The 15,461-nt window shown below is 40.3% G+C and overlaps 1 protein-coding gene and 1 long non-coding RNA gene across 5 annotated transcripts in view; one reads left to right on the plus strand and one right to left on the minus strand.

The window, feature by feature from the left end:
* The window catches only part of LOC144236998 (uncharacterized), a 97,843-nt gene extending 83,477 nt beyond the window's left edge, over positions 1 to 14,366 (minus strand). The window contains exons 1-3 of one of the 2 annotated variants that reach the window (XR_013336728.1): positions 14,192 to 14,366; positions 12,767 to 12,923; positions 2,094 to 2,163 (exon numbers count right to left, since the gene is read on the minus strand). This is a non-coding gene — a long non-coding RNA (uncharacterized LOC144236998). Of the gene's footprint in view, positions 1 to 2,093; positions 2,164 to 6,817; positions 9,312 to 12,766; positions 12,924 to 14,191 lie in introns of those variants that run through there. The other variant, XR_013336729.1, reaches the window with a different exon arrangement.
* Positions 14,367 to 14,505: 139 nt separating this feature from the next.
* TMEM184C (transmembrane protein 184C) overlaps positions 14,506 to 15,461 on the plus strand; it is a 33,368-nt gene continuing 32,412 nt past the window's right edge. For all 3 annotated transcript variants that reach the window (XR_013336732.1, XR_013336733.1, XM_077770682.1), the window contains exons 1-2: positions 14,506 to 14,787; positions 14,994 to 15,213. Coding sequence is in view for 1 of the 3 variants with exons in the window: in XM_077770682.1 (XP_077626808.1) it covers positions 14,756 to 14,787; positions 14,994 to 15,213 (252 nt within the window). In the remaining 2 variants the exon portion in view is untranslated. The remainder of the gene's footprint in view (positions 14,788 to 14,993; positions 15,214 to 15,461) is intronic.

Genomic DNA, 15,461 nt, shown 5'->3' on the forward strand with positions numbered 1-15,461 from the left:
CCTCAGCAAATTTAGGAAATCTATGTTAAGTGTGCTATTCCTCAGTATCAGCTACAATTACAGATGATAGCCATGAAAGCATTTTCCAAAGAGGGTGGTACTTCTTTTACCAATGTATTTTCCCTGGGCCCCTTCTGAGGGCGACAAAGTTAGAGGGTAGGGGACTGAATGGACTGCACATGAAAAATTCACTTTAGCACCCCTAGTCCCAAAGTCTCTAGATTCCTCCATCTGCATTATGCCAAGGAAACTTTTGCACCTTGACTTCATTTAGTGTGGTCCCACTGAGCCCAGGCTTTGGTTATCTAGAATCATTCTAGCTGCTCCAATTAGCAAGATTTGTTGAAGGGAACAGAGTGTTAGAGGGTTTTATACCAGCAATGAAATATTGCATCCTGAAATTGACACACATGACTTTCACTCATAACCTATTGGCCAGAACCACATGCCTCCTCCTGTAAGAGGGACAGCTAAGTGTAATGTTTCCGGGTACCGGAGAGAGAGGAAATCTGGGTATGTGTCAGCACCACACAAGCTAAGTCAGAGCTGCCACAAGTGATGAAGAGCTACCACATCACAAACTATTCATGCACCCTGATAAACAGCCCACTTGACTACACAACCTCTCTCATTTCTCCTGAGCCACTACCAGAACCACAGTTCCTGAAATTCTCGACGTGGAGGATTGCAGCAGCTGTGTTTTATGTTAGTTATTTCTTTGTCCACCCCACCCCCCACCAACTCCCTGTATCTTATATGTAAAGCACCTGTAGTGACTAATATTTTAGGTTGCAAGTGGGAGTAAGTCTGAAGTCTGAGCCTTTTGCTTTAACAGTTCAGACCTGGTAGGGCCAGGTTGTAGAACTGCCACTTGTGTTTGATAATGGAATGCTACTGGGCATGCCCGGTGTTGCGGTTCAGTGTTGAGATAATAGCTGGTTTGTGATGGGTGGTTTAGGTTGTCCAGTCACTTAGAGTCCCAAAGTCAGATGTTCAGTTTCCATCAGGACTCAATAACGAGTTACAGACTGCTTTTTCAAATGAGGAACAGTTATAGCATGAACTTCCTCCAAAACCTGTCTAATCTGGGGCCTTCCAAGGTCTCCAAACAGCATCTCTGCTACCAGGCACACTTCCAATGTCACTAGATCTGCTAGGCCATAAGGCGCAGCAGGCATGTGAGCCTGCTTGTCAGCCTGGACCCATTACAAAGCTAGTTCTTGTTCTAGGACCCACTGAAAACTGGCAGCTTATGGGTTATCTCATGGACTGGTGCAGAACGCCCAAATGTGGTATAGGTGGTCACCACAATCTGGAAATCATCATACAATGAGCCTCTTTCTTTGTGGTGGTTAGGGGAAGGTACTGCCACTATTCTCTGAATCACTGAACCCCTTGAAACTTCATCAAAGTGGCAAGGCCCTTGGGGCACCTGGTGGCTCAATCGGTTAAGCACCCGACTCTTTATTTTGGCTCACGGTCCATGATTTTGAGCCTGGGGTGGGGCTCTATGCTGACAGTGCAGAGCCTGCTTAGGATTCTCTCCCTCTCTCTCTCTGCCTCTCTGCCCCTCCCCTGCTCTCTCATGCTATCTCAAAATAAGTAAATAAACTTAAAAAGTGTGTGTGTGGGGGGGAGCAAGGCCCTTAACTATCACAGTTTATCTCCCACCTTCTGGTATATATTTTTTCTACTTCCTGCTCACTAGGTTCAATTAACATTGTAATAATCAATGTAAAAGAGAAATGTGATGTTTCATAAAACACAATAAAGTATATACCTTTGTCTCTGCTGTATAAATGCAAATTGCTCCTGAGTGGGTTGGGAAAGAATACATTTGCTAGGTCGTTGGTCACATATCAGGTGCTAGGGTGGTGAGCTGTTCTAGTCAATATATATTGAAAACCATAGCTGCAACTAATCATAATCTGATTAGGTCTGCAATAATCTATCATTTTTCAAGGTGCTTCAGCCTTTTGTTCTGGTCACACAGAAATATTTTATACAGGTATAATAGGAATCACTGTCCCAGCTTCTCTCAAGGTTTTTATGGCAGTAGTGCTTTCTACAATCCCTTCAGAAGTATTGCTTACCAGCTGGTATATCATGTGAGAAGAGTTCCAGAGATTCTAGATGGTTTTTCCTTTTGTAACAGCCCTCACTCTGAAGGACAGGGAACCAGAGAATGGCACTTTGTTAGTCATCAAGTACATGTGTGTGTGTTCTCACCATATATTCTATAACTGTAAATAATAAACACCATATATTCTATGACCGTAATAACAAACTATAATAAAACACTAGTGGTCTCTAGTTCCACTAGACCCACTGTTAGCTGAATTTGAATTAAGACTTTATCTAAAGCCCGACATCTATAAGCATCTACTTTAGTGGACTTTTGTAGTGTTTTGGGCCTCTGGGGATCAGTGTAAAGTTAGCATTAGTATGTAATAGTTCCCAGAAATTCTGAGTATTTCTCTTTCCTCAGTGCACAGTCTCCTGAGTAAATAGCTACAGGTGACTATGGAAAGCTCTCCACTCTGTGGAGGAAATGCACTGTATACACCTATGGGTGTGCTGCAGGGTTCTTTATCAGAGGCTTGCTTGCCCCCGTCTCTGTTGAGGGGCTTCAAACCTACACACTGGCTTAGTTCTGGGCACCTGATAAGAAGACATGAATCCAAACAGTGATGTCGGGTTAGTTTCTCCCCAGCTGAGCTCAAAGTGGAACCTTTCTATGTAAAGCAGAACCTGGGTAGGCTGCCCAGTTATTTCAAAACATGCCTATTACTATTCTCTGTTGATTCATTGGACTGACCACACTAAACAGATCTTTGCTGAATCTACCACCTAGCCTCTATCCCTCTGAAATTCCATTTTCCCACTGTAATCAGGAAATGCAACCTTTGTAGCATTTCCCACTGTCAACTACAGATTTCAGGATAGAGTCCTGCAGAGATGCTCTCTTGCTCCCTTACCCAATGCTTGGTGAAGGAAGTGGCCTCCGGGCTTTCTGAGGGGGAATAATGGGTTTGGAGAATCAAATCAAGAGGCTTCCCCTGCCTCCAGCTTCTTCACAATGAGCCCCAGAATGCTGCTACAAGACCACAGCTGTGCTGAACACCTCATTCTGCCTTCTGAGTAACAGAGAATGCATTACTGGAGGAGCCTAATCACTATTCAGAACTTTATCTCCAAAGGGTTTGAGAAATGTACTGTCTACCTCGAGAAAGTTGGGATATAAGGAACTTACTTAAACATCATAAAAGCCATCTATGAGAAGCCCTCAGCTAACAGCATCCTCAACGGGGAAAACCTGAGAGATTTCCCCCTGAGATCAGGAACACGACAGGGATGTCCACTCTCACCACTATTGTTTAACATAGTGCTGGAAGTCCTAGCATCAGCAATCAGACAACAAAAGGAAATAAAAGGCATCAGAATTGGCAAAGAAGAAGTCAAACTTTCACTTTTTGCAGACGACATGATACTCTATATAGAAAACCCAACAGACTCCACCAGAAGCCTACTAGAACTGATCCATGAATTCAGCAAAATTTCAGGTTACAAAATCAATGTACAGAAATCGGTTGCATTTTTATAGACCAACAATGAAGCAACAGAAAGAGAAATCAAGAAACTGATCCCATTCACAATTGCACAGAAAAACACAAAACACCTAGGAATAAACTAACCAAAGATATGAGATCTGTATGATGAAAACTATAGAAAACTTATGAAGGAAATTGAAGACACAAAGAAATGGGAAGACATTCCATGCTCTTGGATTGGAAGAATAAATATAGTTAAAATATCATTATTACCCAAAAAAGCACTCTACACATTCAATGCAATTCCAATCAAAATTGCACCAGCATACTTCTCAAAACTAGAACAAACTATCCTAAAATTTGTATGGAACCACAAAAGACCCCAAATAGCCAAAGTAATATTGAAAAATAAAACCAAAACGGGAGGTATCACCATCCCAGACTTTAGCCTCTACTACAAAGCTGTCATCATCAAGACAGTATGGTATTGGCACAAAAACAGACACATGACACATAGACCAATGGAATAGAATACAGAACTCAGAATCAGACCCAAAAGCGTACAGCCAACTAATCTTTGACAAAGTAGGAAAGAGTATCCAATGGAAAAAAGACAGCCTCTTTAACAGATGGTGCTGGGAGAACTGGACAGCAACNCGCTGGGAATTTACCCAAGGGATCCAGGAGTGCTGATGCATAGGGATACATGGACCCCAATGTTCATAGCAGCACTCTCAACATAGCAAAATCATGGAAAGAGCCTAAGTGTCCATCAACTGATGAATGAATCAAGAAGATGTGGTTTATCTATACAATGGAATACTACATGGCAATGAGAAAGAATGAAATCTGGCCATGTGTAGCAACATGGATGGAACTTGAGGGTGTTATGCTGAGTGCAATAAGTCAGGCAGAGAAGGACAGATACCATATGTTTGTATGTATAGGTGGATTAGGAGGAACTTAACGGAGGACCATGGGGGAGAAAGGGAAAAATAATTGGATAGGAGGAGGGAGGCAAACTATGAGAGACTCTTGAATGCTGAGAACAAACTGAGGACTGATGGGGGTGAGGGAGAGGGGAAGGGGGGGTGATGGGCAAGGAGGAAGGCACTTGTTGGGATGAGCACTGGGTGTTATTTGGAAACGAACTTGACAATAAACTATTAAAAAAAAAAAAAGAAATGTACTGTGTAGCTGGGTGAGTATGTCCTATGTCATGACACCATGTCTACTATGGCAGAAGGGAAGACCAGACAGATGTGGGAGGATTACCTTAAGCTTGCCATGCTTCACCCTCCTCTACTGGTTTCCTCCCATTAGCATTTTAAGATGCTCAAGTTGCTGTTGTTTTCTTTCCTTTTTGGACAAAAAGAAAACTTTCCTTCATCTCTATGTTCCCCTTTATTTCCATCTCCTTATTCTATATAGTTCCATATTATGAAAGAATTGTCCTCAAATACTTAGTTATCGGTGAATGTAAGAAAGTCTGAATACAGCTATGAATTGACTAAAAACTGAAGATGGTTTCAGTATCACATTTACTAAAAACATCAGGTGTGATAGGAAAATAATGGACCCCAAAGGTGTCCATGGCCTAACTCTAGAACATGTGAATATATTGCCTTGTACAGCAAAAGTGATTTTGCAGATGTGATTAAGGATCTTGAGATTATTTTAAATTATCTGGATGGTATCAATCTAATCAGATGGGTCCTTAAAAGTATTAGATGAAGAAGAGAGGACTCTTGAAAGGAATTCAACCCATTGTTTCTGGTTTTGATGGTAGAGGAAGAAGACCACAAACCAATAATGTGGACATCCTCTAGAAGCTATGGACAGCCCTCAACTGATGGCCAGCAAGGACAAAAGCTCTAGTCCTATAGCTTCAAGGAACTGGATTCTGCCAATGACTTGACTGAGCAAGGAAAGCTACTCTCCCTAGAGCTTCCAGAAAGGAATGTTACCCCTGCCAATTCCAGGGTTTTAGCTCTTTGTCCCCAGAACTGTTAAGGTAATATATATTATTTAAGCCACTATGTTTGTGATTGTTTGTTATGGCAACAGCAGAAAATGAATCAAACAAGGTACTTTTGCCACACAAGTCTTCCTTCCTGGAGACACTTATTATAAAACCTGTGATTAGGGGGAGTTGAAAGACGTTAGTTCTGGGACAACTGCCTGACTTTTATATCCTGACTTAGTAAGGATTCTAGGGAGAGTATCAAGCAGGAAGAAAAAATCAAGATGAGAAAACTCAAAAGCGCAAATCATAGGATTTACACAATAGCATCAAAAAATTCTAGTTCTACCTCCTACATAGTAAAGATGATACATAAATAAAAACACTGATTAGACTAGCCCAAGCCTGCTGGGACTCCATTTAGAGCTAAACATACACAGAGTACTGGTTCAACAGTGCAGGAGAGGTATAATTCTCACCCCCATATCCTACCTATGCAAAAGCACACAGGACATGTGCTTTACATGAGTTTACACGAGGGTGACTCACAGCCTGAAATATATGAGAAAAGTAAGAGTTTTTGCCTTATTCCATAAAGCTCTCCTTACATTTGAAGAAGAAAACTATTCCTCCACAGTAAACTAAAATCCTTCCTTGTATTTTCCTTTCCTCATGTAATTTGTCAAAGCCTTCTTTCTATAGAGATCATCACGGTCTAGCATCTAATGTAGAAATGAATGACTTCTTGTTTAAATCCTAGAAGAATTTCTCAGCATAAAAACATTTTTCCTTTCTCATATTTTTATAATGCACAGAATCTTCTTCCTAACCACAAATATCTTCTCTCTCAAATCTTCTGAGTTATCTACTCTTGAATCTGTTACTTAACATTAAGGTTTTTCAAATTTCTTTTAGCCTGTAACTTGATATTTCAGAAGTGTCACTTAAATCAGCCTGAAAATAAAACATCCATGGAGGTAAGAAAAAAGCAACTTTCCTACCAGACAGACCTACTGGAAAGTTCACCTAGTGAGTAATAATTTATAGAAAAGGTAATTTATTATTTACTGTGCAAGTTGTTGGCACAATTCACAGCATCTTCTTCACCTGAGTGACAAAGGCCAACATATACTACTAAGGATTATCAGGTGGCTTAAGATACTTTATCACCTTTCTAGTGAGGAAACTAAAGAACCCTACAGTCATTAATCTAGTAATTCTAGTAACACACTTTTGAAGATGAGGGCAAATGTTCCATGCATTTAAGTATTTATTTTTGTAGTTTAAACACAGAGCCTTTATAATGAAAATCCAACATAAAAGTTAATGTACCAAAGGAAGAAACCTGAATCAAGAATGTAAAAATTAAATCTTTAAGTAAAAAAAGCCATCAGAAATTATTGTTAGGCAAGCCATGGAAATGTGGGAAATTCTAATTGAGATAAAACAAGAAGCAAGGACAAAGGACAAAGGCAAATCAGAAACCCAGGTAGAAGATCCTATGACTTTAATTCCCAAACTGCATGCTCGGGGGCAAAGGACTCTGGAATGAACTCACAAGGCACCATGAGATTTTTTTTTTTTTTTTTTTTTTACCATGAGATATTTTAAAATTTTCAGAGAAACACAGAGACATTTGTGAGACATCATATGAATGTCTATGATTAAGTTGTTTGGACTTGAATTACTTAATAAATGGAACTCTGCAGTATTCTTAGGCTCAAGGACACGATGAAAAAATTCCAACAATGCTATGAAACAAGGAAGTTTGGGAATCTCAACCTTAAGGACATAGCAGGGTTCAAAAGACATAGCCTACCTAGAGTTGAAACGGAAAAGTAGACCAGGGGTGCCTGGGTGGCTCAGTGGGTCAAACATCCGTCTTTGGCTCAGGTCATAATCTCACGGTTTGTGAGCTGGAGCCCTGCATCAGGCTCTGCACTGACAGCAATGAGCCTAGAGCCTGCTTCAGATTCTGTCTCCCTCTCTTTCTGCCCCTCCCCACCTCATGCTCTGTCTCTGTCTCTCCCTCAAAAATAAACATTTAAAAAAATTTTTTAAGCAAAGCAAAGTAGATCAAAAGTAAAAAGGACAGTGCCTCAAGCCTCTCATGCCCGGTTACACCTGGTGGGGCCTTTCACTCTACCTGAGCTCTAAAGAAAGGAACCTTGTGCCCTATTATTCTGACTTTACTGCAGGATCCCTCAAAATCATTGAATCTTGCTTGTAACTCAGTGAATCTTACTCTTAGTAACAAAATCAAAACTGTGATTTTTCAATGTTGGTTGGTCACCAAATAACTAAAGTTCCCCGAATATTTAGTATGAGAAACTCTACTAAAATTTAAATACTTCTCTAATAAAGAAGTGAATGAACTTTACATTGAGATTCATTCAGCAATAACAGGCCATTATAGAGGTTTTAAAATTTTCTCTAAATTAGGGGTTAGCAAACTTTTTCCATAAAAGGCCAGATAGTAAGCATTTTTAAATATTCTTTCCTTTTTTTCTTTATTTTACAACTCTAAAAATGTAAGAGCCAACTGAAAGCAGTGGGTATGTTCACATTGCTGTCAATCAATTTCCAGATCTATTACATCTTGCAAAACTGAAACTCTACATCCACTGAACTAACATAATAATTTCCCATTTCCAGGGCACCTGGGTGGTTCAGTCGGTTAAGCGTCCAACGTCGGCTCAGGTCACAATCTTGCGGTTCATGGGATTGAGCCCCACGTAGGGCTCTGTGCTGACTGCCAGCTCAAAGCCTGGAGCCTGTTTCAAATTCTGTATCTCCCTCTCTCTCTGACTCTCCCCTGCTCATGCTCTCTCTCTCTTTCTTTCTCTCTCTCTCAGAAATAAATAAAACATTTAAAAAATTTATAATAATTTCATATTTTCCTTTGTATACCAGTGTGCATCACGGCCCTGGACACCATTAGGGGATAGAAAGGAGGGCTCTGTGGTCAGGGTCAAAAGGTCAAAGTACACACACCAATGTTCACAACAGCAATATTCACAATAGGCAAAATGTGGAAACCCAAATGTCTGTTGACAGATGAATGGCTAAACAAAATGTGGTCTATACAAACAATGGCATACTAATCAGCCTTAAAAATGAAAAGAAATTCTGATACCTGCTACATGAATGGACTTTAAAAATCATTATGCTAAGTGAAATATACAAGATGTAAAAAGGACAAATATTGTATGAATCCAACTTACATGAACTATCTAGAATAAATTCATATAGACAGAAAGTAGGATAGTGATTACCAGGAACTGGGAGAAAAGGGAAATGAGGAATTAGTATTAAATGGATACAAAGTTTCAATTTGGGCTGACAAAAAAAAATCCAGATATGGATAGTAGTGATAGTTTCATAAGATGGATGTACTTAATGGCTGAACTGTACACTTAAAATAGTTAAATGGCACATTTTATGTTATTTTACCACAATAAAAGAAAATGTAAAAACAGTTCTTAGCTTCATGAGCCATAAAGAAATAGACTGCAGACCATAATTGGGTTGCAGGCCGTAGTTTGTTCTGAATCATAAGACCCACTAAACAAAATAAACAAAATGACATGAAATACTTAGAAGTTTTGGGGCGCCTGGGTGGCTTAGTCGGTTAAGCGTCCGACTTTCGCTTAGGTCATGATCTCGCGGTTCGTGGGTTCGAGCCCCGCGTCGGGCTCTGTGCTGACTGCCAGCACAGAGCCTGGAGCCTGTTTCAGTCTGTGACTCCCTCTCTCTCTGACCCTCCCCTGCTCACGCTGGCTCTCTCTCTCTCTCTCCTAGAAATAAATAAAAAATATGTTAAAAAAAAAAAAAGAAATACTTAGAAGTTTTTTCAGAGTCATTGTAACTCATTTTCATTTCAACATGAACATGTTAAATACATTTTCACATTTAATATATTTGTTACACTTAACAAATTATAAGTGTAACCAGTAAATGTTTGAGAGCAGTCTCTTCAAGATGGGGTCAATTGATGCCACCTTGGGGCACCTGCGTGGTTCAGTCAATTATGTGTCCAAATCTTGATTTCAGCTTAGGTCATGATATCATGGTTAGTGAGATGGAGCCCGGAGTCTGGCTCTGGCTAACAGCTTAGAGCCTGCTTCGGATTTTCTCTCTCTCCCCTTCTCTCTCTGCCCTCCCTGACTTGAGCTTGCTCTTGGTCTCTCTCTCAAAATAAATAAATAAGCATTTGAGGGGGAAAAAAGACAAGATCAAAATGTATATAAAGATATACAGACATATACATAGAAATCTGTTAATACATGTAATATATACAGCTTTACCTGTTATAGACGTAGGGAGTTATAGAGGAGATATAAATAAATAAATAAACCATAGTGTCTTCAACAAAGCTTAAAATGTAGCCTGAACAATGTGGTAGGTAAAGCTGAAACTTAACAGTCAAAAATACTCAGTTTCAAAGTTCAGATTTTAAAGTTTGATATTACAGCTGGCTTCGCTTATAGTTTCTTCCCCATTCATTTGGTACATAGTAGATAATTTTCCCTCCCATTTGGGGGAGAAGAGAAAATGACACATTACAAAATCAAGATAATGTGAAGACCTACTCATACCCCTTCCCTACACTTGCAACCTTTAAATCTAACACTCACTTAACTCTTTCATTGGTTAGCATAATCTCAAATTCTGAAGGCAAGCTACTCCTAAAAAAGAAAACCCTAGACATATTATCCAGACTTAAAGTCAGCTCTAGGCAAAAAAAATCACTCTAAGCAAGAAGCCTTTTCCCAGTAGACAGAGACATGGAGACGAGAGACATGGTTTTGGTAATCTGTTCACTGGAACAGATGCATAACGACTCTAAACAGAGAATAAAACAATCATTTTTATTATGCTTATGGGTTCTTTTCAAGACTTTATTGTTTTTTCAGAGCAGTTTTAGATTTAAAACAAAATTGAGAAAAAGGTACAGAGAATTCCTATACAACCCCTAGCCCCTGCACACATGCAGAGCCTCCCCATTTTCGGTACTGTCCACCAGAATGGTACATTTTTTACCAAGGATGAATCTACACTGACACAACAAAATCACCCCAAATCCACAGTTTACCTTAGGGATCATTCTTGGTGTTACACATTCTATGGATTTGAACAAAAGCATAATGACATACACTCATTAATATATAGAGTATTTTCACTGCTCTAAAAATCCTCTATACTCTGACTATTCATCTCTCCCTTGTCCTCATCTGGCAACCACTGACTTTTTTGACTGTCTCCATAGCTTCTTTTCCAGAGTCACATAGTTGGAATCATAGTGTGTAGTCTTTTCAGATTGGCTTCTTTCACTTAGTAGTATTTATTTAGGGATCCTCCATGTCTTTTCATAGTGTGATAACTCAATTCTTTTTAGTGCTAAATAATATTTCATTGTTTGAATGTACCAGTGTGTATTAATCTTTTTACTTAATGAAGGACATTTTGGTTGCTTCTAAGTTTTGGCAATTATGCCTAAAAGTGCTATAAACATCAACATGCAGGGTTCTGTGTGGACATAAGGTTTCACCTCCTTTGGGTATATAATAAGAAGTACTTTTGCTGAGTCATATGGTAAGACTATATTTCATTTTATAAGAAACTTCTAAACTATCTTCCAAAGTAACTGTACCATTTTGCATTCCCATTAGCAATGTATGAGAATTCCTTTTGCTTCACATCTTCACTAGCATTTGGTGCTGTTAGTGTTCTGGATTTAGACCATTCTAAGAGGTGTGTAGTGGTAAGTCATTTTTTTTTTTTTTTTTCACTTTGGATTTCCCTGATGTCATATGATGTGGAGCATCTTTGCATATACTTATTTGACATCTTTATATCTTCTTTGGTGAGGTCTGTAAAGGTATTTGGCCCATTTTTTAAATGAGTTTTTGTTTTCTTATTGTTGAGTTTTAACAGTTCTTTAAACATTGTGAATGACGGTCTTTTATCAGATGTATTTTTTGCAAATATTTCTCCCAGTCTGTGTCTTGTTTTCCATTGTTTTAAAATCGTGGATTCGGGGCGCCTGGGTGGCTCAGTCGGTTAAGCATCCGACTTCAGCTCAGGTCATGATCTCANATAAAATAAAATCGTGGATTCTTCAGGTCAGGAATGAGGACAAGACAGGGCAGGATGGCTCACTTTGGTCCACAGGTCTAGGTCCTCAGCTGGGAAGACTGAAAAGGCTGAGGTGTAACTAAATGGCTGAGATCTGGAATCCGCTTCTCCATTCTCATATCTGGCGCCTAGGCTAACTGGAGGGCTGGGCTCAGCTGTGACTGTCAATCAGAGTACATTCAAGGGGTCTCCCTAGGGCTCTGGGCTTTTCACAACACACAGGACTCAGTTAAGTCAGACTTCTTACATGATGGCTGAGAGCTGCAAAAGTTTGCAAGGGTTTCAACAGACAAGATGGGGTTGCATGGCCTTTTATGACTTAGCCTCTGAAGTCACATATGGTGACTATGATCACTTTCTCTACTTTCTATTGTATAAATCAATCATAAGCCCATCCAGATTTAAGAGGAAAGGATCCAAGATATGCCTTTTCATGGAAAGAACATCAAAGAACTTATAGCCATATTTTAAAACCACCAAGGACATATTATATAGAGAGATGTGGAGACACATGCCAAAGGATTAACAGCTGTGCCCACCTCCCAGGTTCCCTCAAAGTGATTTTATTAACATGATTTTAAGTCAGACTAACCCAAACATATTCTCCATGGATGGCAAAATTCCATCTACCTGTTTTCATATACTACAGTGACAAACAGAAACTTCACTTCATCTATATAAACTGCACCAAGAATGAATAATATCTTACTTTTGGCCCTAGTACCATCTGCTAGTTATAACCACTTCTTAGTTTCCAAACACCATTAAGCTCAGATCCACCCCCAGTGTCAGACTAAGTCATATCCAAAAAGAATACAGAGAATACATATAGCAGATAGAGCAAGTAAACTAGAATCACACTGGCATTATGATTGCTGAAATTGGTGGCCATTCTCTATCTCAGTAATTGTTAGACTTTAGAATTTCGTGGACCAAGAAAACTTTCAAAAGTAAAATAAACCAAATGGGAGCAAATATAGTTAGCAACATTTTACTCTCCAAAGAAAAATATTTAGAAAATAATTACTCTATAACTGTCATTGGATAATAGAAATAGAATGAACAATTTCAACATAATGCATAGTCCTTAAGTTTGACTAAATGAAAAACTCACTATATATTTTTTTCTTATTTCTCTGCCAATCTGTAGCAACTTCACCATAGATGAACCCCAGTTCACAAACTGGTGTGCAAAACCACTCGTCCATCTGACATGCTGGTCTCTTCCATCTCTTGCTTTATTCTGATAGTTCTACAACTTTGGCTTGCTCCTAGGAAAGACAAATAAGTAATTATGAATGCCATAAGGATATATGTTATATTGTTACATTACAATATAACATGAATCCCATAAGGATACAGGGAACAAAATGAAGAAAGTTTTCATAAATCAGGTAAAAAAGTTTTGCCCCTGAGAAAGAATGAGGAAGACTATTAAAGTTGACAATGACTGTGGCTGAAAGCATAGAGACAAGCTATGTGTGCAGTATATCTAAGGAAGATACATAGTGTATCAAAAAAGTAAGTAGTGGTTACACTTGGTTGTAGAGTAAGGGTTACTTTTCTATATTCTTCTATTTTCTGAAATTTAACAATGGAATATGCATACATTTAACGATCAGGAAATAAAGAACTACTTTGATTTTGTAGACTACCTCAGGAAGAATAAACAAAAGGCCTATTTCCCTTTAAGAATGCAGTCTGTATTAAAAGAGGCCAGGTTGGAAAATGGAGATGTTAAAGATCTGGAGGATGGATGCAGAAATCCAGATCTAGGCTTTGCCAAGGCAAATGACACTGGGGAAGATAGCATTCCCTCGAAGCCTCCCTCAGAATTCCAGGCTAGGTGTACTCAATACTGAGGTTTTCTTGTCCACAGTCATTAGTCAGAAACTCTCAAGTGCCAGGTGTGTCTGACAAGTCAAATGCTTAGCAGTACCTCTGGAATCCAGAGAACAAAGTTGGAATTCCAGCCCTACCACTAACTAGCTCAATGAACAAAGGCAAATTACGAAACCACTTGAAACTTTTTTTTTTCATCTGTAACATGGAAATCTGCTTGCTTTTCTGGATTTAGATCAACTGATATAATGTAGATGAAGAATTTAGTACAATGCCTGCCTCTCAGGACATGAGAATTACAATAGAGGGCACATTTGGATAGCTAATTGAGAAGTTTGATATGTGTTTGCTTTGTTGGTTTTAAAAGGCTTTAAGATCCTATTTGCCATTTATTCTTATAGGTTTACCTAAAAGCTGTGGGCATATAAAATATCTTTGTCAGTTGGAATGTCAAAACCTTTTGAAACTTAAATGTATTCGTTTTTAACACGAGTTCTAAATGCGAAAAGGATATTTAGTATTTGCAGTTGCTTCTAAAATTGTTACCTTTAGAATTTTCTGCAAAATCCAGAAATAAATAAGTAGCCANTAGGAGGACACTTTCCATTCTTCTCTTATTCCCCCCACTCTCCTATCCACTCACAGAGAGAACCGGAGATCTTCTGTACGAACACAAGGCTCAGTTCTAAGGTCTTACCCAGGCTTTCTCGATGCTGGAATACAGTCAGGCAGGAGAACGTAGTAGGTGCTCCTCAAGTGTTCTCAATCAATGCTTACAGCTTTCAGGATTTCAGAATCCTGTTCACGGGCCATTGAGGCAACCGGTACCAACTCCACCAATTCCTACCCACCTCCTCTCCTTCCAACCTCCTAGCCTTGCTACGCCTCTCTACAGCCCCGCCCCCCACAAATGACCAATCAGAGAGTGTAAAGTGAGGCGGATGGGGCGGGCCCAGTTTGGCGCTGTCGACGAATCAGCAACCTCAAACAGCGGGGGCGGAAGCGGAAGCCCTGTGTTGGCCTAGGGTTCCGCTGTGGGATGTCCCGTGGGAGTGAGTGAGGAAATCCTGGGGCCCGCTGGTTTGAGTCCTCACCTACAATCTGTCAGCGAAATCGGGCGAAGAGACGCCTGCAGGTGCGGAAGGGAGGAAGCTCGACTGCCCAAGAAAAGAGCAAGTGGGCAGGCAGCGGCGGGGCAGAACCGAAGTGTATGCAGGGTCTTTAGAGGCCGGTCCTGGTCGGCGCCGCTCTTCTTGAGGCCATGGTGCAGGCGGTGCTGTGGGAGATACCCAGGTGAGGGCAGCGGCTCCGCCCGGGTATTCCACCGCCGAAGAACTGGGTGGATGCGGGGTGGGGAAGAAAGGATGCTTCCCGCACTGCTCCCTGGTAGCACCCTGAGCGGCCGCAGTTGCGGCGGCAGCAGCAGCAGAAAGCACAACACGGGCCGAGGAGGCGGCTCGAGCTGCTGGTAAAGTCGCCTAACAGCTGTTTCTCTGTAGCATGCGAGTTGACAAAACAACCAAAGAACAGGGCTCCCCATTACAATCTCCATCGAGCTTTTTTTCCTTGCCATTTGGAGCTGATTTATGCGAAAACATGCCTTGCACGTGTACCTGGAGGAACTGGAGACAGTGGATTCGACCTTTAGCGGTGGTCATCTACCTGGTGTCCATAGTGGTTGCGGTTCCCCTATGCGTGTGGGAATTACAGAAGCTAGAGGTAAGAGGGTCCTTCACCATCGGCCTCCCTACCCTTTCTTCTACCGTCCTGCCCATCTAAGGTTGCCCGTTTTTACCCTAGATGCCCCAGACTTGATATCCTGAAAATCTCATGTAAACAAGCCCGGTCTTAGTTCATAAACCTGTCTGGTTTCTTGTTCACGGTTTTTCAAAGCGTGCTGCTGGTGGAAGGAGGACCAAGTCGAGAAAATAGTTAGACTATATTAAGATCGCTGCTTAGAAGGGCAC

The sequence above is a fragment of the Crocuta crocuta genome, unplaced genomic scaffold (genome assembly GCF_008692635.1).
Source record: "Crocuta crocuta isolate KB4526 unplaced genomic scaffold, BGI_CrCroc_1.0 scaffold345, whole genome shotgun sequence".
NCBI lineage: Eukaryota > Metazoa > Chordata > Mammalia > Carnivora > Hyaenidae > Crocuta > Crocuta crocuta.